This window comes from Etheostoma cragini, chromosome 17, assembly GCF_013103735.1.
Source record: "Etheostoma cragini isolate CJK2018 chromosome 17, CSU_Ecrag_1.0, whole genome shotgun sequence".
Classification (NCBI taxonomy): Eukaryota; Metazoa; Chordata; class Actinopteri; order Perciformes; family Percidae; genus Etheostoma; species Etheostoma cragini.
Window position 1 is genome coordinate 9,221,802 of NC_048423.1, and position 22,471 is coordinate 9,244,272.

General features: G+C 39.2%; 1 protein-coding gene across 3 annotated transcripts in view; it reads right to left on the reverse strand.

Annotated features, from left to right (window-relative positions):
• LOC117960442 (SH3 and PX domain-containing protein 2A-like) overlaps positions 1–22,471 on the reverse strand; it is a 46,477-nt gene that overhangs the window by 2,330 nt on the left and 21,676 nt on the right. For 2 of the 3 annotated variants that reach the window (XM_034898343.1, XM_034898346.1), the window contains 7 exons: positions 16,846–16,974; positions 6,284–6,397; positions 3,328–3,411; positions 1,545–1,662; positions 1,114–1,436; positions 894–943; positions 132–251 (listed from right to left, as the gene is read on the reverse strand). In XM_034898343.1, the coding sequence (XP_034754234.1) occupies positions 132–251; positions 894–943; positions 1,114–1,436; positions 1,545–1,662; positions 3,328–3,411; positions 6,284–6,397; positions 16,846–16,974 (938 nt within the window). The remainder of the gene's footprint in view (positions 1–131; positions 252–893; positions 944–1,113; positions 1,437–1,544; positions 1,663–3,327; positions 3,412–6,283; positions 6,398–16,845; positions 16,975–22,471) is intronic. The other variant, XM_034898344.1, reaches the window with a different exon arrangement.

The window sequence follows — 22,471 nt, forward strand, 5'->3', positions numbered from 1 at the left end:
TTGATTCAAATTCTTTGAGAAAGCATAGTTTTAACAGAGCTGTGATGAATACATTGATACAGCAAGATATGGTTTGTAGCCAAACTTAAGCTGTTCTTGTTACTGAAGTTAAACCTGAAAAAAGTGCTTACCTCTGCTTTCTGTCCTCCATTGAAAGTGATACCATCAGATATACAGGACTGGAAATCTGCAATTGTATAATACTCGGCTTCAACTGTAGGGGGCTCTGGTGGGGAAGGTAACTGAAATCCCTAAGCACGGAAGAAATTGCACTGTTAGATGTACTGTCAGTGGTGGAAGATAACACAAGGGTACTCAAGTACTATGTACTATACTCAAGTCCAGTTTTGAGGGGCCTGGGCTTTACTTGAGTAAAGCCATTTCATGCTATTTTACATTTGCACTGCACTATTATTTGAAAGGGATATGTTGTACTTTAATCCCCACCACATTTACAGTATCTGACAGCTGCAGTTACTAGTTACATTTCAGATTAAGATTTTTACCTTCTTGACTTCTGGCCGCTTACAAACAAAAACAGCATCTGATTGGGGCTCCTTGTAACGTTTAGATATCTACAGTTGAGCTGGACAGATGAGCTGTTAGCATTTCCACCAAAGACAGATCTTACCTTTAAACTTCTCAGACTTGATAAATGATTGTTTAAGTAACATTTAATATATGATCATATTGTTTTGTTTTTTGTACCCTATAAATTATCTCCCAACCCCTCAGATTCAACTTTTGAGAGGGGGCTGGACCCCTAAAGTATTAAAAACCACCTCCATTTCGACCAGCCATTGCAGTAAAATACGGCTTACACAATGATGCATTAGTAACAATCAATGTCATGTAAAAGTGATGGATGGATGGCTAAAATATCACACTCTTACCAAGGTGGCATCTCTTCGAGGAGGAGGTTTTTGCCTGAGAACTGGAGAACCTGTAAAAACAATTGAAGAGAAAAACATTTACATTCAAGAATAGACATTTATAAATAATGACATTTTTTAAAAAAAGTTAAAAAATTGAGTAATTAGTAATCTACTATAACAGACAGACAGATATTAAAGTTATGACAGAAATTAAAACATTAACAGTGATATGGCTAACCAATTTCCATCCGATGAGGGGCGATGCGGGCTACAGCTGGTGAGGCAGGCTCTGCTTTACTTTTTCCATTCTGACTAACAGGGCTGGAGTCAGCACAAGGGATTGGAAGGCTGATCTCCTTCTTGGCCACCTGGGGGCTTTCTGGGACTCCTTCAATCTGCACATCTTTTTCACTCATGGCCTTCTTGTTGAGCAGGTTGCTGATCTCCATGATGTTTCCAATTATCTCCACTGGGCCTGTCACGGTCTTCTTGCGGGGAGAGAGATCATCTTTCATCTTCTTTAGGTAAGAGGCTGGAGCCCAGCCCTCTTTATCCTGGTACCTGTAAAGTATGTAAGAGATGAAAATAAATAACATCTTTTTAAAGAAGTTTAATTTTTACAGTTGTATAGAAGTAAAAACTGTCTAAAGCAAGTGAGCAGAAGTTTACCTAATAAACCACCAGCCTTCCAGGTTCTTCTGAATCACCTCCACAATGACGCCTTTCTCAAAAGCTATTTCATCCTTGCCCTGGCTGGAGTAGGGCTGCACAGTTACGTACTTCTCTTCTGCCAAAGCATGAACAGAGAATGACAACATAGCTAAGATTTTGAGATTTGTGAAAACTAAACATTGTGGATTGCTATATTATTAGTATTACACAGATGCTATGTAATGCAAATGATATTGTTATATAATGCATAGCAAAAAATCAAATGTGGTCAAATCAGTCATCCCAACCAAATCATATTCATGATGGGATCAACAACTGGTCGACCATGAAACACAACATTCCCACCCTCCCTCATTTCCTGTCATCTCTCTACTCTCACCTATCCAATAAAGTCCATACAAAATAACGAGTACCATTGCATATTCCTCAAAATGTATTCAACAAGGGGAACTACAGCTCATCCGCCAACTAGAGTCCTAACAGTGTCCTTGGCCTTGTGACAGCAGGCATCTCCAAACTCTGCCCATAATAGAGAGCATTGGCTTCCTGCTGATTTATGCATTCCCATGAGGCAAAGGGGCAGAGCAAAGACATCATTTCCTGTCATTATAGCAATTCCTGCCTAAATACAGACGGCACAGGGAGAAGAGGTGTGTGTTCAAAAAAAAAAGGCAACAGGAAGCAACATTTTGGTGACACACTCTTCCCATTTCCGAGGTTGTGGTGTAGCTGAATTGGTGTGGGATAGTTAATCCCCTTTACTGGCAAAAACTACAGTAGGCTCCAGGATAAAGATATTTCTGTACGCTTTATTTTACTTTTGCCTGGTTCTCTTTGTGTCAGGTCTGGTAAAACATTTTCCTCTTACCAACTTCTTTCAAACAATATCCAGCAGTGCAATGAAGGGAAACTCTGAATCCGATGTTATGTTAACAACAACACTCATAGCCTGCATCAACTTTATAAATGATTCTTGTAGAGTCAGCAAAATAACTGCCTTTTTTACTATTTTTTTAAATACAAAGCAGGATTTCAGTTCTAGGTTGGAAACAATTCTCTCCCCACTCCAGAGAGTAGCCTCCACTGCCAAGCGTTAAGTTTGGACGGAATTCAATAGCTTATCCTCACTCCACTGTCAGCAATCCAAATGCATCTCCTGTGAAAAAAAGAATCCTTGGCCATGGTAAGAAGAACATGTGCAAGTTTATGAATAAGTGAGAGATTTGCTCTTTGTTTATCTATCAATAGTGGTTGCTATCTGCACCACAGCAGGATAAATGTCTGTTTCTACTACACAAAAAAACTATTTGCACGCTTGATTTGCTCATAAAAAAGCAAAATATGGCTCTATAATGCAGCATAAGGCATTTCAAAGTCTATTATACAATTACTTTCAAATGAGTAGGCAGTTTCTGTGATTCTGGGAAGGCTGGTTTTGGCACAGAGTGCTTAATTGTAACGACATGCTTACAAAAAGCAATTTTGTTACATAATTTGAGCTTAGCATCAATAATTGGTGTGTATAAAGTTGATGATTTCACCTTTGCTTTCCAGGCTCATTTTATATTAAAGTCAGTTAGTGGTTAGTTGTAGTGGATTGTGGCTCATGATAAATGCATTTGCTGGAAGAAAACATGGGATGAAAAACTGAACAAATATGTGCATGTGGAGAGGGAGGAGATGAGCCATGTGGTAAGGGACAAAAAGAAAGGCAGGGTGGGGGGGAACAATAACAAAAGAAGGGGGGGAGAGAGGTGATGAAGCATCTGTCTCAGTTCACCTCGGCTCTGCTGCCGGCTGATGACACCCCCCAACGTCCATCTCCGGTCCAGCCTCTTCAGATGAGCCTTATGCCGCTTAGTAACTGGCAGACATAGGCAATGACCAGAGGACAACAAACAAACAAACAAACATGGGAGACGAAGAAGCAAGCACAAATGTTACACAAACACAGCGGACAAATGACATGGATCCAACCAGAAGAACCCCATTATTAGCTACATGGACATAAAGACAAGACCACAAAGCAAAACATGTTGGACAGTTAGAGTGGACAGATGGGGGTTACAGAGGAAATGTTAAACCCAAGAGATCTTCTCTGCGGCTTGTAATTAGGAGTTGTTAGCATGGTTTTCCCATCCTGTGTTAGAGCATCTGGGACACACATTGCTGCTGCAAGAATGCAATCCAATTAATAGAGTAGCTGAGAGTGCAGCTGGTTGGAGCTATGCGCCTCAGAAGGTCTATATTTCCCGATGCCTTTTGTAGGTAAAACAATGGAGATGGGGATTATTGCAGCCAACTGTGAGATCTTGTGGTACATACCAAAATGATGGGGCACCTATAAATGATCTTGTGTAGGAAAAAGAAAATATTTTTTATCCCTCTTCTTAATTCCAATGATAGGAACATCAAAAAGAATCAGAGACCATGTTAAATAATAATTCCAGGCAGTTGTTTATATGATTAAACAAAAACAAAAAAACTGTGTGTGTGTGTGTATGTGTGTCTGTTCCTGCGTGTGTTGTTTTGTCTTGCTCCTTCCTGTCTTTCCTCTCTTTTTTGGCCCTGGGACGCGTTCTCCGTCTCATTGGATTGTTTGTAATTGTTTGTCACGGTTTGTTTCTTAAATATATAAAAAATAAACAAAATGTGATGACAAAAAAAGGAAATAAGGACTTTATGGGAAATATATATATATATATATATATATATATATATATATATATATATATGAAGCCACTGGGAGCCACTGGGAGCCACTGGGAGCCATTGGTTAGCTTAGCTTAGCACAAAGACTGGAAGCATGGATAGCCTGGTTCTGTCAAAAGGTCACTACAGATTACAAAATAAAACTTATTATTTCATACAAAAAACGGGTGTAAAAAAAAACAATTCAAGATTTTACGGGGGTTATTGTACTGGACCGGCTCTTGTCTCTAAGCAGTTGCCAGTTAACCAGCAGAGACTCCAGGAAGTTATTACTTCCAGTAAATCTATTTAGACATAACGTGTTCATTTGTGAGCTTCTAAAGATGATGGTAGGTGGGTTTAATAACCGTCAGACAGAGCTAGACTAGTTAGGTTCTTCCCTTTATGCTAGGCTAAGCTAACTGGCTATTTGCATTATTTTCATTTTTAATGAATTGCTGCATTAGACTGGTGTCAATCTCCTCATTTCCCAGAATGTCTAACTATTCCTTTAGGCTATATGTTTATTTTTTGTATTAAATGTGAGCAAAACAAGGACTAAGTGGATTTGGATTTAATTCCATAAGTGGGTAAACTCACAAAAATGTTCATTAATTCCAAATGCAGTTTTTTGAGAAACGTGCAATTATTCTGTGACAATATGGTAGCACTGAAGACCAAATAACTGACAAAGAGATGCTTTATGAGTTTCATGCCATTCCCATAACTGACAAGACACACATAAACACTAACAACACTGAAAGATTGTCCCTCCTAAAACAACCTGTCAGAAAACTCCAGCTATCTCTGACAGAGCAGATAAGGAGTGTTGGGTGTATTTGTTACATTTGTGTCCGTCTGTGGTCATACAGTTGGGATATGCATACATGTTGAAATCTTCTGTTGATAAATCTGTGTTCCAAATGGGGAGAAAAGGACATATACACATATTTAACATATTGTGAAATAGTAAAACTGTTTAGCCTCATTATTCTTAGTGTTCTCTCTCTTTCCCTCCATCCTTGAGCCATAAGATATACAACACCAAAGGGGATTCTGGGTCCCATTGTTAGAGAGTATAGCAATTGTACAGCAAAAAAATGTTTTGGCCAGAGTGCTGGAAAATCTTGAGGTTTGTTTGGAAGTGCAAAGCGTCACGTAATGTCCGTGCTTTCAGTTTTTGTAGTTTCTCAACAAAACGAACAAGTTGCAGTTTCTGCATTACCTGTTAGCTATCAAAGGCTAATGACGTGACACTAATATAGCTCTATCATTAAAATGTGTTCTCCACTAAAATTGAAAATGCTTAAAGAATGAGACGATTGCTTGATAACAGTATGTGACAGAGCTATCAAGATGATTGCATGATTGGCGGCGTCTTCAGTTTTACATGTGGCAGCATTATGTTCTGGCACACCAAACTCCACATAGGTGTGTTTCTTTCTCAGGGCTTTGGATCGCTCGGACGCCAGTAAGCTCACGAAACGTAATATTAACACTTGTCTACTGTACTGTAACTTATCTCCAATATCTGCACAATGATATACAGACATTGCATGAAATGCATGATTCATGCCAGAGCTTGTTTTTTAATTTGCAATGACCAAAATGTAAGTAGCATCACTCGTAAAACATTCTCATGTTTTATTCCCTCCTGCTGATAGACACACATGCTTCTTTCATGAGCTCAGTCCACAGAGGTCATATCAGTTAATATTCTCTACTGTACAGTGTATTACTGTACAGCACATCACATCACTTCAGTGGTTGTGGTCTGGTCTCTCCTGGCACTCGTCCTTGCTGTTTACCTAGGCCTGAATCTGCACTCTGTTCAAGCGTGCTTATGATGGCAGGCAGACAGAGAGAGGTGTTCACACCAGCCTGGCGTGAGCCGTTAGCGTAGGCTAAGCAGGGACGGGTTTGCTCCATTTTGTCAGAGATCAAAGACTGACGATTGAGAGCAGAGGTGGTGTCTCTGTGGGTGTATAACAGAGGTTGCGTTTGTGTGTGGGTGGGCAGAGGCAGGACAATTTCCATTGACTTACCTTCCCCAGCTTTAGAGGCCCCCAGCTCCAAGTCATCCCGTGTGCCACTGTGGGAGTTGAGATAGGTAGCAGGGACCCAACCCTGCTCTTCTGAGGTGCTGACGAACCACCAACCTGTGGAAAAATACAGAGGATGAAAATCACCAGAACTATGTAGAGTATACTGAAATAGGTGCATAGTGTGCAAGATGTTTAACAAACATGTCATACAATTCATTACATAACAAGATAAGAGTATTTGTTGAAAATATTTGGGCCTGTGATAAGATCCCCCCCCAAAAGTACACATAATAAATCTCTACAAGCACACAGGACAACTGCTGACGTGACCATAGATATTCTAAGTTTAATCCATACCATACAGTATAGTTTAATATAGTTTAATCCATACCACAACCAAATATACCAATTTGCCATTTTGCACTAGGTAATGTGCCAGACTATTTCTTGGCTGGGATTCCAGGCAGTAACAAGTTAAAATGAGCTTCTAAGTTGCTGATGCTGGCTTTCTCCGCAAGAAAGCAATACAACTCTTTCCCTAAATGACAAATCTTTGCCTCAAATCTGGATCTCTTTGTTTCATGCTGTCTAAATTAGGCTGACATCATCCTTTGTTTATTTTTTATTACAGAAATAATTGGAATGGGGCATGAACTTAACTTGATACAACCAGAGTTTTGCAGCTCACAGAAGACTACCGAGGCATAAACTGAGTTACAGCTTCCCCTCCGTTCTTCTTAAAAAGCGTTTTTATGGTGTTCTTGTAGCGCAATACAACATTGTTGTCAAGACCAACCGTTTGGTTTTGTCCTTTCCAAGGCTGTGACATTCAAGGTCGATGTCTGTGGTCATGGTCCTATGGTGTGATGGTGTTATATGACATCTCCACCAGAGGGTTGTGGGTTTATTGTCTTATACAACCACTGAACCCAAAACCATGGGGGTTACAAAACTAAACTCTGCTCAAATGTTATAAAAGCTTTTTGATTTATTCAGGATGTTGATAAAGTAGCTACAATCTATATCGAAATATTGAATAATGTTTAGCAAAATGTATTGCCAGTTGGCATTTGGCTGAGTTCTTTTTTCCATTTGTGGTTGAAGCAGCTTTCCAAGATTTGTCACTTTTCCTAACATGTATAGCGAGGCAGGGACACATGGAGAAAAGCAGGTTGTGATATAGACTAATCAAAAACGCCAAGAGACGATTAAAAAAGCACAAATAAAGTTACAAGTGTAGCTTTGTAGTGTATGTGTGCTCTCTTTTTTCTGTACTCGTACATACACACACAAACACACCCATATCCAGACATAAGATATGCTTTCTTCACCTTTGTTTCTCCCACATCTGTACAGATAATCCCTGCCATCCGAAAAACAAGGAAGAGAGAACACGTTCTTCTTCTCCTCATGTTATTTCCATTATCTGCAATTTAACTTTTAATAGCCAAATACACAACTTCATTCACTCCCTTTGCAGGAGCTTAACTTTGAACTCTTTCACTTTCAGCAGAATTGCTGTCTTGGCAACAGGAGACCCAGAAAACCCCAGTTTATTTTGTAATGATCTCAGTTTAAGGTCTGTGTCATCATAGAGAATGTACAAATGATAACCTTGGCCAATATGAAGTTGACATTATCCAAAAGTTAGAATCACATTCCCCTCCCAGCCCTTATGGGGAAATTTGCCAGAAGAATTATCACATTTAAATTTCATTTGAAATCTGAAGCCCTAAACATTACCTACAGATTGAATGTGTTCATAGATCCTGAAAGTTATCATACTGTGTTGCCTGTGCAGTGTCCATCGATTTATGAAGCTAGTTTTGTGCAGGATTGAATTGCAATCACTATGTGAATGAATGTATGCGATAAAAGACATGAAGCAGGTTTCTTGTTAAGGATTTCTTTCTTCTTCTACATTTCATATAGTCGTAACTTGTCTGATACAAACATGCAAAGCCCAGGAAAACAGCCCTTACATAATGGGTGCGCATTTTTAAAAGTTTACATTTACTTTTATTGCTTCTTTTGAGGTTCAGTGAACTCAGCCTAAGCACCTGCCATATGGGAGGATGGTTTAAAAATACATGCAAGGCAATCCAGGCCATCAATAACAGCACATATTTATTCAGGCCTTTTAAATTGGCACTGTGTCTTTTCTGCATATGTATATTTAGACTAACAGCCAATTCCCCCCAACTAAATACATTCCTACACAATATTCTTATATTTTTTTACATTTCTATAAGTGTTGGTTTGCTTATGTGCGAATGAAAATTTCCCTCAAGCTGGCACGTGGGTGTGAATGGCAATGGCAATTTGCAAATGTATGTTTTTTTGTTGTTTTGTTGTTAATAATTTAGCTGATGCAGGTCTTTTTACTCCTGCCAAGGTGACCTTCACATATAACGGGCAGTTTAATTTAATGTAACATTAATGTAATTAATGTTGTTGCTCCCCTTTGCTTTTTATCAAACAAGATACGTATAGTTAACCAATTTGAATGTAGGGTGTCAGTCCTAATATTTGTATCTTCTCGCAAAGAAAGCCGTCTGTATTTAGAGTCCTTAATATTATAAACACCATTTTGTTTTTGTCTAATTTATTAGCATGATGTTTTGTTTAAGCCACAGCTTTGGTGCAAAGACTGAGCACATAACATGGCTTGTTATGTACCTGAGCCCTAGCCAGCATGTTGCTCAGAGCCAGGCACTAACAGCGTCCTCCTCTCTGGCCCCAGCCTAACTCTAGGAAAAACAGCCCCATTGTACAGCTGAATACAGTATGCTTTTGGTTGTGTAGCTGAGCAAGTCCATATACTAAATAAATCATCTGTCATATGAATCACAGAGAGTGCATGTACAAGTTACAAAAAGGCCTGGAAAGATTTTCTTTATTTCCACCACTGATTAATTTAATCATTGAGCAGGATATTGCTGGTGCCTCTCGATCCCAGATACATTTGGTGGACAGATAGATTCAGATATGTTATTCATCAGAATTTGTTGTTAGTTGTGTTTTATAACCGTAACTAGAGATGGAACTGCCTAAGAAAAAACATGATACCAAATCCTACAGGCTTTATTGCCGAAATAAAAACAATATAGTTAAGACCATGATGCCTTTGAATATAACGGGAGGCTGATAAATTGTTCACTGTTCGCAGGGTTCATATCACCACTAGTTTTGTTTTTTTCTGAGAGCGACAAGCCATGATCCGGAAGGTTTGAAAGACAAGTTGAGTATTTCACTTTTTCAATCTCCACATAAAGCAGATCTAACATAACGGGATGAAACTTTGTGTAATTTCTGATCTTCCGCAAACACCGGTAATAACCTCTACTAATCTGTAACAGCCTTAACCCTAATTGCTATAACCTAATTATGACGCATGACATATTTCACTCATGCAGATGAATCACAAATACCTAATAAAGGGGTCTATACTCTTGTTGCTGTTATTTCCATATTAGCTTCATATGATTTTGTCTCATCCTTTACCATCAGTTAAGTAATACAAATGTTTTCTGTTTCTGTCTATCATACCACATGCTGCTTCATTTGTGAATTGTGTGCAAATAAATTAACTCATAACTCCCCATTTTAATAGGAAAATGTACAGTGGATGTTTGGACCAGCTGTGAAAGTATGATGTAACACTTATATCCTCTTTATGGCTTGTCAAGACAGCTGTCAGCCATATTCTACACCCGTTACCACAACAAATAGCCTATGTGTGGCGTACCACACAGGACAGTTTTTGTGCCAGCTTTGTCAACCACAAATGCAGGTTGACATTTTGTGGAAGTGATTAAGCGCAACTAAAAATGTTGTGAATAGTGTACATATGTGCTTTACAATGCCCACAAGGTCCTATACAGCACACCTTTTATGAAACACAGTGGGTGACTGTACTCCACTCACTTTATTGGGATCAGATTTTTTTAAAGTAAAACATTACTTTGTATAGTATGTGCACCTTTCCAGCTGAGGCATTTGTCATGAAGCAGTTGCCAGAGCAATGCTGTCATACCCAGAGGAAACAAGTTAAATCAGCTGCAACATTGCAAATGGATATTTTGCCTTGAAGCAGCATTTTCGAAAAATTCTGCCCGTAGAATGATGACTGATCCTGATGAAACGCAGGTTGAATATGACCTCCTTACGTGTCGAGCTACAGCCAGGCACTGTTCCCACTGATGTTCTGGTCCCTGATTGTTAAAGATTCCGTTGGCAACACAATTAAGTTCCTCATCTTCATGTTCATTTGCTGCTCCTCCCTGTCATTTGAAATATCGAATCAAATCACGGCTCAATGACTAAAACAAAGATACAAGTGATTTGGCAGGAGATATAAGCACACTAGAATATCTATGGTCCATTTTCATGGTTCATTTTTTAGCCTTAGAGGTGCTTGTTGATGTATTGTGTTACCGTTGGACAGAGACAGGCTGTTTACTACTGTTTCCAGTCTTTGTGCTGCGCTAAGCTAACTGACTGCTGGCTAGCTTCATATTTAATAGATATATATAAGAGTGGTATTAACCTTCTCATCTAACTCTGTGCCAGACAGTGAATAAGCGTATTTCCAAAAATATCATACTATTCTTTTAACTATGAGCAATGCATTTTAAAAACCAAGTGAAATTATACAGTATAAATGTTGGTTATACAAGTTAAACGCCAGATTGTAAAAATGCAACTAAGATAGATATTCATGCAGCGAGAACGTAAGACTTATACTGTATTTATTACTACTTATATTCTACCCCTGCAAGTGCGGTTACAAACATATAATGAGAGTAAGCAACATTTCTGAGCCCCTTGTGTCACATACAGTATCTGCCATCTGGAAACTCTATCAGCTTTGAGACCAAGGCTTCATTTTTACTGTAATCAACAACAGATTCTCAGCTGCAACAAGAAACTAGATTTATGTCATTTTGGGTTTTTCCTAAGGTGACTGGATGACCTATAAAACAAAATGGCAAACTACGTATACAATCAATCACTTAAGAAATAGGATACATAACACAGTGTGACAGTACAATTATCCCTAATGTCCTACTCATCCCTACAAAAGTATTATTGAGACAAATAGTCTCATAGTCAAACTGTGCTGAGATTTTTTTTGGAGTAACTCTGTAATTCACACAAAAGATTTCCACACATCTAGCATAAATATGAGAACCACAGATTCAGCAGCACAAGCAGGTTTTTTTTTCATGACCTAAAATGATGAGGAATGCAGTGGCTCAGCAGTCCTGCAGATATCTGACACCACTGTTGAGTAGAGCCAGAGAAAAAACCCATTCATTCCCAGCTTCTGTATTCATTAACAGTGGATTCAGTATCAAAGCACAAGGGGGAAGGTATCCAGCCCAACATACAAACATTTCCAGTTTTCATAAAACACTGGGTTTCAATTACCTGGGTGTCTCTGGTACAAGGGGGGAGGCAAAAACGGAACAACAGGACTTTCAAGAGCTGATGTTGACCTAAGAAACAACCTCCACTCCCTCCCAGCCTCTGAAAGGATCCCCTTATGGTTTGCACTAAGCTATAGCCCCAAGCTTGTGTGCTCTCTAGGCTCCACGGATTTGGAGACACAGCCTTCCTTGAGTGTCTGAAAGACCACCCCTAAAAGGCCAGATTAACTCAAAGGTCAATTCTTGATTGAGGGACAAAGTCACCTTTTTTGGCTCCACAGACCAATTTCTCTACACTTATTATTACCACTATTTTGTATCCTTAAATACTGTCATTTCTCCCTTTCAACTCCTCTGCCTGTATCGCTCTGTGACAAGTTGCAAAAAGTTTAAGTTTCCATATCTGAAAATACAGGATAAGATTAATTTTTTGAGACGGTCATTAGTACTTCCTATGGCAAGCTGAAAGAATGTCGTAGATAGGGATTACTGTGAGTGGATAATGTGTCTTCCATCTGCTGCTGCAATTTCGGCTTAAAAAAGACATTTAACACTTGGCAAAGTGTTCTGTGTCATGTCTTTGGTGCGTCACTGACAAGAGTTATAGGGTTTTTCCTCTTTACACAAGGAAACATGTTCTTGCTGAAACTGCACATACCAAACTGGGAAACTGAGGGGTTGAGCAGTAGCAGCACTAAGCTCAACGCTGACCTTGCCTTTAATCCTCATGCATATCAGAGACAGAGCATTTGGAACAGCAAGTATACGTGCAACGATCACGCATGAGGAAACAACAGAATCTAAGATCTGGAAAGTATTTTCAGTTCTCTCATTAACTAAGTATTACGGTAACGCACCTTTCGGTGGTGCTATTATCTAGGTGGAGAAGAAAGTAAGCTATCATTCTAATAAATTGTGACCTCTGGAGATTAATGTGAGGACCTCGGAGCATGTCACGGGTGAGACAACGATTTCTATGTAGACTTCAAGGATATAAAGAGGCCTTGTTTTCTGTTTGTAATTGACTGTGCATGTAGCTCAAACAATAGTCTTCATCCATGCTAGCAGCTAAGTGAAGCTTTACTTAGACACATCAGTGCTTTGAGCTAGCTGCTAGCATGGCTAAAAAGAATTTTTAAAAACTAAAATAATCCGATTATTCCAAAAATAAAGTCACTAAAATTGAGTAGTTATCTGGATCTGAATTTGTTTTCCTGACACAAATACTGCCTAGTACAATTTTAGAGATAACTTTAAAATTCTACAGGACTAATCCTTTAAAAAGTAACAATAAGTATTTGAGCTGGGAAGAAAGTCAAACATCAGCCACTCTGAACACCAAGCTCCTGCTGAGCTGAGCCTTGGCATCCTCTTGCTTCTAGCATGAAGACAGAGAGCGGAGACATGATTGGTACTTTTTTTGTTCCATGTGAAGGTAAAGAAGACATCCTGCACATCCATCTTGCCACGCTGAAGGTCAGACCTGCTTAAATGTACTAGGATTTGATTCCAGCAGTCTCTTTGAGCTTAAAGCCAGGCAGTTGAACATCACCTCCAGGAAACCACTGTTACATTCCTGCTTCTCTATAGCTCACATTGGTCAAACTTCAAATCATTAGTGCTTGTGAGGACAAAACGGAAGTTTTATATAAATAAGATTACTGTAACCCTTCAGGCTCTTCCTGAAATTTCATTCCCTCCACCCTGCTTAAATAAGCTGGGTGGAGCAGTAGAGACACAATACATAGTGTACATGGGTGGTGCCAGGGGGTCTTGGGGGAGCCAGAGGAACTGACAGATGTGAGCTGCCCTCTCCAAAACAGACAGGCATTCCTGGAGTTCATTTGGCACATTGTTATTCATAGAGGCTGATGTAGACTTGGCATGGAGACAAGTTTAACCCTGACTGGTCCACAGAGAGATTTCCAACACAGGACTGGGCACAACATACCTTATGCTGCCCTTGAGGTATAGGCAAACCAGCTGCAAAAGGTACCATTTCTAAAAGTGACTGCAAATTATGTTTTCCTTTTCTATATACTACTGCATTAAAAGGGAAAAAGTTAAAACCACTGAATACAGAGCATTTGAACTGACAAACAGAGCTGCTAGCTTAGCCTTGGTTAACATCTCTTCAATATAGTGTAAACTGAGGAGGCATCCTGGAGGATCCATTAAGCCATTATAATGAACCCAAACTCTCTGAACCACTAACTTTGGCAGGAAATGGCTTTTTCCATTTTCTCTCCAAGTTTCTCCCTGCACTACTCTCTCCTCCTGAGCCAGCATCTACCCCTGACAAACTCTCATTAACTAAACAAATAAAGTATCTGCAGTCAGACTGATGACAGAATTAATTATTATTAAAAAAAAACAAAATTGACAATACTAAACTGTGTTTCAAGAGTAGTATTCCTGAAAAACTGAATGCTACAACGGACATCAAGCAATCCTTGGTCTACCCTGTTGATTTACTGCAGGCTGCACCTAATTCAAACCAAACAGAAATCAATACAAAATACTGTACCAACTAAAACAAAGGCCAAGACACAAAGTGTATTGCCATGGCACTGCAATAGAAAATACTGCCTTGGCTCAGAACAGCATGCTGGAAAAGTAGAGAAAGCTGAACTCTCATATAGGTCTGACCTAGATTCACTGTCCTGTCAAACGCATATGTTATCTAATCCAAGGTAAGGAAAAGTCAAAAACTGCGCTGGGCAGCAGTCACAGCCAAAGTCCTATGGTACAGTAGCTTTAACAGCAGGACTTCTGTTGACAGACCCGGGTCAATGGCAAAAGGAATCTGTTGCTGTTTCACTCTCATACTCTCCCACCAGCCAGACACACAATGCCGATACAAAAATAGGTGGCAATATGACAACATACGGAAATTTTCCCCTCACTGCATCCAAATTAAAAAAAAGAAGTTTGAATGTCCATGGCTCTAACGGATAATATGCTACTATAGTTGGAGGCGCAATGAAAATCCATACAATCCTTTTAAAATTATGAATGGTATAGACTCCTTTTAGTACCTATTATAGCATATTCACTACTTAGCTCTGTAATACAATCATCATTATGTCAGTAACTATTAAAGGGTTTTTATACTTATCCTGCAAAGGAATAGATGCTAGATCAAATGAGCTCTGAAATTGTCTCAGCACACACCTGGTGCTGTTAGTATTGGCACAGGGATATGGAGTGTCACCCAGCCAAATTGAGCAGATTTATCCGACTTCCATTGCGGGAGGTGTTGAGATTTAAGTTAAATGCTAGCTGTGCTGCTGGAAACAGTCTCCATAGCAAAATGTAGGGGTGGGGGGTGTATTTACTCCGGAGCTTTGTGAAAGTGTCCTTCAGTGTATAATAAAACTGTCAAATAGCCTTAGGATGTGTTTTAAGGAGCTTGGAGCCAACTGATTTCTAGAAACTCATGACCAATCTAACCAAACTAGAGATGAATAAATGAGTGACAGTGGCAACAAAATACAGCCTTTGTGTAAGAGAAAGGATAAAACAAAGCAATAATAACATGGAAACTAAGCTACAGTAATAACACGGAAGGCTGGAATTCATAAATGTGCAATGACACCATTGAAGTGCATGACTTTTAAATTGTGCATGGATCATCAACATCACATCAACCACTATAACTTTGCACAGTGGTCAGCTAAAATATAAAAGTGAAGGGGCCTCTACTTAAAAGCACAGGACCATGCGGTTCAACTTCATGGAGGAAAGCTCTTACATAAGGCCCCCCGATAAAAAGACTTCAAGGTTGGAATATCCGCCTCACTTTGGCTCCCCATTGAGTTGAAATCCTACTGGAGCAGGGAGTGAAAACAAATACATGAACCCGAAGGCAGGACACACGAATCTTCAAAGCAATTCTACTCTAGAGACCCTCTTCCTTAAGGCCAGTGTGGCAGGGCATTTTACTCACACCTATCATAAAACCCAAGTCCAATTGCCTTCCTGGTCACTATTCCCTCTGTTCCCATCCTCCTGCTGAAGAACACATGAGTCCCATTACTGTTTTACTGTCTCAGCAACGCATTCAAGATTTACTGGGCCTATATACCTCTGTGCTCACCCTTGAACTTCATGTGGCAAGTCCCCTTCCTCTTAAAGTAATTCAGGCAGGTGCCTAGACCTAGGTGTCAGTAATAGTTGACAGTTTTAGTCAATTTACCCAAGACACATGATTGGATACTCATGATATTACCAGTATCTAACATGCAATAGTAGTTGTTCAGTGGTCCTTTTGTCATACAAACTACAAAACTACCGCACCTATTTTATTTTACAGCATCTAAATATAGATATTATATAATGTATTTTAGTTAATTTATTTATACAAATATATGCTTCAACACTAATTAATGATTATAATATTATAAATTGTAATGTTTTTGTCTTCTTCCTCCCAAAATAGATGAAAAGTTCCTAGAGGCATTCCGGTGGTGTTTAGTGTTTTAAGCCCCCAAAATCACCTAATCCTAGATAAGGCAATGGTCAGGGTTAGGACTAGGTGCCTTGAAGTCAACGGTTTTAGTGCTGCCCGGAAGTTGACATTGGGGGCTTTAAACACCATAGAGCCATTACAGCATATTCTTAGAATATCATGAGTAAGTGCTTTATGATAACCTGCTAGTGACTCATTAAACATTAAATATTGTCAAACAGAGACACATAAATCCTAAAACATGATCTTGGCCCAGTTTGCTAGCTCTTTCCAAAAGTTAAACAGCTGACTAAGGACTCTCTGCAGCTAGCATTTGTAAATCCGGCATGTCTTGCTGACTTTCCGTTTAAGTGAGGTGAAAGAATTAATTCAAGTCTTAAAGACATTCCTCCTGCTAGAGGCAACATTCTGGCCTAGGGCCTAAATCAACAGTGGGAAAAAGGCCTGACTGCAGGCCAAAGTGAGCCTCCAGATAGGGCTAAGTAACAGCTAGCTGTGGACAAAGGAGGTGAGAAGGCTGCGTTAGGGAAAAGGGCAACATGTTTGAGGAACTATGGACTCAATCATGACAGAGTTTGTTTGTGTCTGACATGAGCGCAATATGCATGCTGCCTGTTTCTCCTCAACATGTCTTTGTTGTGCTTTATTTGATTACTCACCACTCTCGCTCTTTTCAATGACGTCGACCACCTCGCCCGCTTGAAGACTGATTTCTGCAGGCTCTTGTTTCTCGTAACTGGCCACCACCACATACTGTTCCAGGAGCATGGGATCCGAAGCATCCAGACCTGGGGTTGATGGAAAAAAACATGCTGTCAGCCAGCTGCCAGCCATAGGTCCACGAGAACGACTGCTGGGCACTCGTTGTGCCATAGGCCACTTTGTCTGTAGAGCTCAGCCAATCACAATATTCACAGGGCTCAGTGCATCTTCCTGAGAATCTAGCCATAGAGCTGCATCCCCCTCCAGCCCAACAACAAGGGCAATGGAGATGCTGAAAGTCTAGTAAAGCAATCTCCCTCCAAGAAGTGAAAGATCAAGCAGTCAAGTACAGAAAATCCATTTTGTGTTACTGAAGGGACCTCATCCTGAGTGTCCGACAAAGATGGGTCCGGGTCAGTAGATGCCGGTAGGCACATTAACACAGTGGAAAGAGGAGCATCAGCAGTGAGAAAGCAGAAGAAGCTACAGTAGTGATAGAAAAAAAAGTGAGCTAAAGCCAACAGAGGACAGGACAGTAGAGTGGGAGAAAGAAATGGTTTTCTTGGAAAATAAACCATCTGCTAAAAAGCCTCTTTCTCCTCAGTTGGGGCCGGAGCTGGAGGAAGAGTAGGGGGTTGTGTACACGAATCATAAGAGCCGGCACTAGAGGTCTTAAATAGAACCAGATGAAGGGGCTGGAACTGTGCTATGAGGGATGGCCCTCCATGAAACATTAGAGCTCTGACTGCAGCGTACAGACCAGCCAATGGAAATCTTCCTTTCTGTACTTCGTAAAGTTAACCATAAAAACACCAGTAGTGACTTAGTTGTTTTTTTGTTTTGTTTTTTTTTTGCCTGTTTTCTTAACTTGGTCACGTTCACTACCTATCCAAAGTTTGGTCATTCTAACAAACTACGTGGATGCCTTGTTAATGACATACATATGATTTAATTTGTTAGCATGTACATGAAAAGCATATAATGCACAATGCATTACAAACAACTTTTTTCACCCCATATGAATAAAGCTCCATCAACTGAAGCCTTATTTGTGAAGAATCCTCAAAACAAACATAGCTGAATGACCTAAAGCAGATCTAACAAGCATTAGCTGGAATCCAGACACAATCACAGCTGATATTTTGTTCACACATTAACAACAGCTTCGGCTGACCACTGAGTTCAAAGCTTCAGATAGCGGGGAGCTACTGTCTGCACACATTAGATTATATCTGTTTACACTACAACAGATGAGCAATGCACTTTTATGGTGTGTTTGAATAAGAGTAAAGGATCTACAAAACCAGTAGAGATTACAATCTCTATTTATGGTCACAGGCTGCTACAGTAACTGCCATCAGTTACTGTAATGTAAAATTAAATATGTGGCCTCTTGACTTACCCAATAAACAGATATTTCCAGCAAAATAATGTCACAAGAGGTGTGCCACTGTTTCTCAAAATGCAGTATACACAGTTTCTGCGAAAGAAAAAGTCATTTTATCCTGAGGATGGAAAATAAGAATAATTCTGTCCAATAGATGGAAGGTTTGAGGCTTAGATAAGGAATGATTGAGACAACTTGGATTTAGCTGTAATTCCTCCAAAGAGCTGACCTGGCGACAGTCCTAACATTTCTCTCTCGGGAAAATATTTTGCAGTCAATTTGGGAACAAAATCTAAATGTCAACGAGCTCATAACTTATGACCATGAACTCAGCACCATTAACATCTCAAATGCTAAAACTGCCAAAGAGTCTGACACTGGATTACTGCGGTCGGACTATGGTTTATGGAGCTTCACGTTATTTGTGCTAGACGTTTTATCAAACCACAAAGTTAGGTACTGAAACACTGCAAAGAACGTATTATTTAAATTATGGGTATTTCCCTCTTGTTCTTTAAAGTAGAATATGACAGCAATTACTTTAGTTACAGCAAACAGGGATATTTGTTTTGACACTATTCTTAGAAAGAAGTTGGTTTGTTTTTTCAACTCAGAGATCAATTAACACTGATCAGTAATAATGCTCAAACATGTTTTGCTGTAACTATTACACACTTTTTACAAGTAAAAAAAAGAAGTGAAAACTTAAATTTACCGGCAGTACTTGTTGATTTTATAAGTCAGATATTTTACTTTCTTTCAGGGTAGATTTGTTTTCTACTACATTTTAAAAGCCTATTTCAGATATAAAACTTTTTGTATGCAATATGGGAATATGAAGATATCTAAATCATGTCTCAATTTACAGATTTGTTAGTATGCAGTAACTTTACTGAGTGCAGTTTAAATGGGCTACTCTTTACTTTTTCATTATTAGTAATCTTCCCTCTACTCAAACCACAACTATGTGGATTTATTCTGCGCATTTGCTTACTTAGTATTAAATCTGACCCCAAAAGAAAATAAAGACCTGCTCTAAAATCTGCTATCCTGGACATTGTCTTATCAAAAAACAAAAAAAAAACAAAACCCACCATTCAACAATATAATTTCAAGACAAATGGACATAAAACTCAACAGGTCATGATCTCATAAAACCATGATCTATGTATAATTATGTGAATGGAGGTTTCTAAAACACACAATTAACTATTGCCGTGTGTAAACTGTAAATCTTAGACCTGAGGTGAGTGAATAAAGACTTTTTCAGCAAAGTCAATAGGCCTGAAAACAAAAGCTAATATTTCAACCTCATTCAGGAAATGAAATATTTTGCAATAGCAGGAAGACGGAGCCAGAACAACGAGAACACGTGTAAGACAAGTCTTGGACAGGATAGGTCTAATTTCAAATGAACTGTTTAAAGAGAGCTATAAAAAATAGTATAAAATGAGCTACATAAATTACTGTGTACATCAAGGTTTCAATGAAATGCATCAGCCATGTAAAGTTACAGTTGTTAAATCAGCCAATCCCTGGGAAAAGGTGATTTCACATAGTATTTAATGTTATAGATCAGTCATTTCCAACCAGGAGGACTTCTACAGTTGCCATGGGGTCTATGGAAATGTTGTGAGTAGCACAACTAATGTGAAAAAATAGCAATTACGATTTCATTAAAAAGTAATGAGTGAGCAGTTAGCTAAATGTAATGGGTAAATGGTTGAAATTGCTAAAAGCAATAGATAAATGGTTGAAATGTCCAGAGGCCAAATCCACTTTCCACAGCTCAATTGTATGATACAAATACTCTAAAATATTCACTTTCATATTATAATTAAAAAAACACATTTGCAACATAATGGTTTGTGTACATGAATCCATCTGATAGAGCTGTGAGGGTAAGTCTGGTAAAAAAAAGAAAAAAAGAAATCTAAAATATTTATGAGGTTTGAAAATAAAGGTATTTCCTTCTTGGCTCCCTTCAGATATCCCTATTAGCCACTCTCTCTGTTTATATCTCTCCTCACTCGGATTTAAACATGTGCTTCCTGCTCCCACCCTTGCACTCCCAGACGTCCTAACTCCATCTAACCCCCACCCTCACTCACCCATCATCAGCTCCATCCAAAGATGACGACAGTAAAGAACTTTGCAATAATTCACCACCAAGAGGAGGAAACGTGTCTAGTCTACCCATTTATACCAAAGATTTTTCTTTCTGAGAGATTTTTGGAGGATCAAGCATTTAGTTGATAGCATAGTTGGCACTGGGCTTTATGTCTTAGTGCCATAATTTGAACCTTGGGGTAACTTCCCAAGAGCAGATCTGGGATGAGGAGTACAATTTGGCAAAGTGCAAGGCCTTTGTTTGGCTCATCAACAGCAGATGTGCAGTTGGATTAGAAAAGGACACAGGACTGCTGTTCAATGTAGTACAGATGTACTCATGTCATTGAATCAGTATGTGGTCCTGAGGGAGAAGGGGCACACCACAAACAAATAGTACAGAAACTTTCAGTATACCTTGAAATGTTACCTCCAGTAACAATAACCTGTGTGCGCATGCATGTACTGGGTGTAAGAAACTCCACAATGTATCTTTAACTTCAGTAGTTACCATTATACTGGCTTCTAAAAATTCTGTAATCAGAGGCAAACTGCTAATAAAGTGGCACTTCAAACCAACCCTCCCCCTAATAAAGGTATCCAGTAGTAAATCTGATGCCTTTAACACTTAACTAGTGTGAAGCAAAAGCAAGTGCATCAAAGAACAATGTAAAGTATTCTTATGAATGGCCTTATACAAAATTACAAATAAAAAAATAAACATGTCTGATTGAACATTTTCAGTCTTAAATATATACAAGGTTTTGAGCAAAAAGCTCTGCCTCTTGGGACAAATGGTCCCTTATCAGAAACACAGAGGCCTGTATTGGATCTGCTCTCTGCTGGAGGGGGTGGAGCTGAGCAGAGCAGAGTTAAGTTGTAACTTGGGGGAGAAAAAACTATATACTGATGTAAAAGCTGTATCCATGAAATGAACAGTGACTTTTGATTAAAAAAAAAAAAAAAATGCAGCATTTGATTAAAACCTGGTTTATCCCTCAAAATGAATCTTTCGGCTACTGAGATACTCATTGTATATGGTTGTAAAAAATTGGGGGCTGTTTTTTGAGAAAAGAGCTGCTAAAACAGTGTGCGGCTGTTAAAGAAATTTGGAAGTGCTCGCTTGCCTTGATGATTTCCGATGCCAGTTTAAAATCTTATCCATCTGCAAATACAAACAAACACACAGACCTCTTGACCCACCCCGCCATCTAACTCATGAAACATTAACCCTTTTTCTCCCAACAAGCATGCGCATACCTACATATAGTATGTTCGCACCTACACACACACACACACATACACACACACACACACCCTATAGGCCCCCGGAGACCCGCAGCTCACATAAAGACAGCAAGTCTGCACACATAAACACTCCCTCAGTCTGTGCGCAACACTGAAATGGTTTCCACTTGCCACGTAAACCTCCTCTCCTCTCCAGCTGCTTTTCAAATGCACTACACCCCTAAGCCCTATGTTTCTTCTTCTCTCCAACTCTCCAAATTTCTGTCTTCTACTCATCTCACTTTCTGTTTGAATTTAGGTTATCACTGATGATTTAAAGATGATCTAAATCTCTTGAACCTCAAAATCCTTAACAGTAAGCAGCAGTTGATCCTAAAATCTGAGTGAATTTGATTGAGATTCATTTCTTTTACCTATGAAACGGTTCCTTTCCTTTGTGTGGATAAAGTTATATGTATTTCATCACCATGGTATCTTCTCAAAAGAGGTTTCCTTCAGGATTTCGGTCATAGCAGCTTGTGTTTTCATCGGCCCCAGTTATCTGACAGTGATTTATGCTGACGGCCGGTATCGGCAGTCAATCCTGACAACTCCATTATTCGTTAGACAGAAGATTATACGTCTTTCTTTGAACCCTATGTTGATAGTGGCCTGGCTATGATGTTGAGTCAATAATGCAGAGTGCTTCAGCTTTATTCTGTGGGAAGTTGCAGTTGGAGGACAATAAATAATATATGGCCAGAATCTTACTGAAAAGATATAAGAGATGAAATCCCTAAATATATAACACAATTCCCTTTTAAATTACTTTTTTCCCCACTGGACTCCATCACCTACTT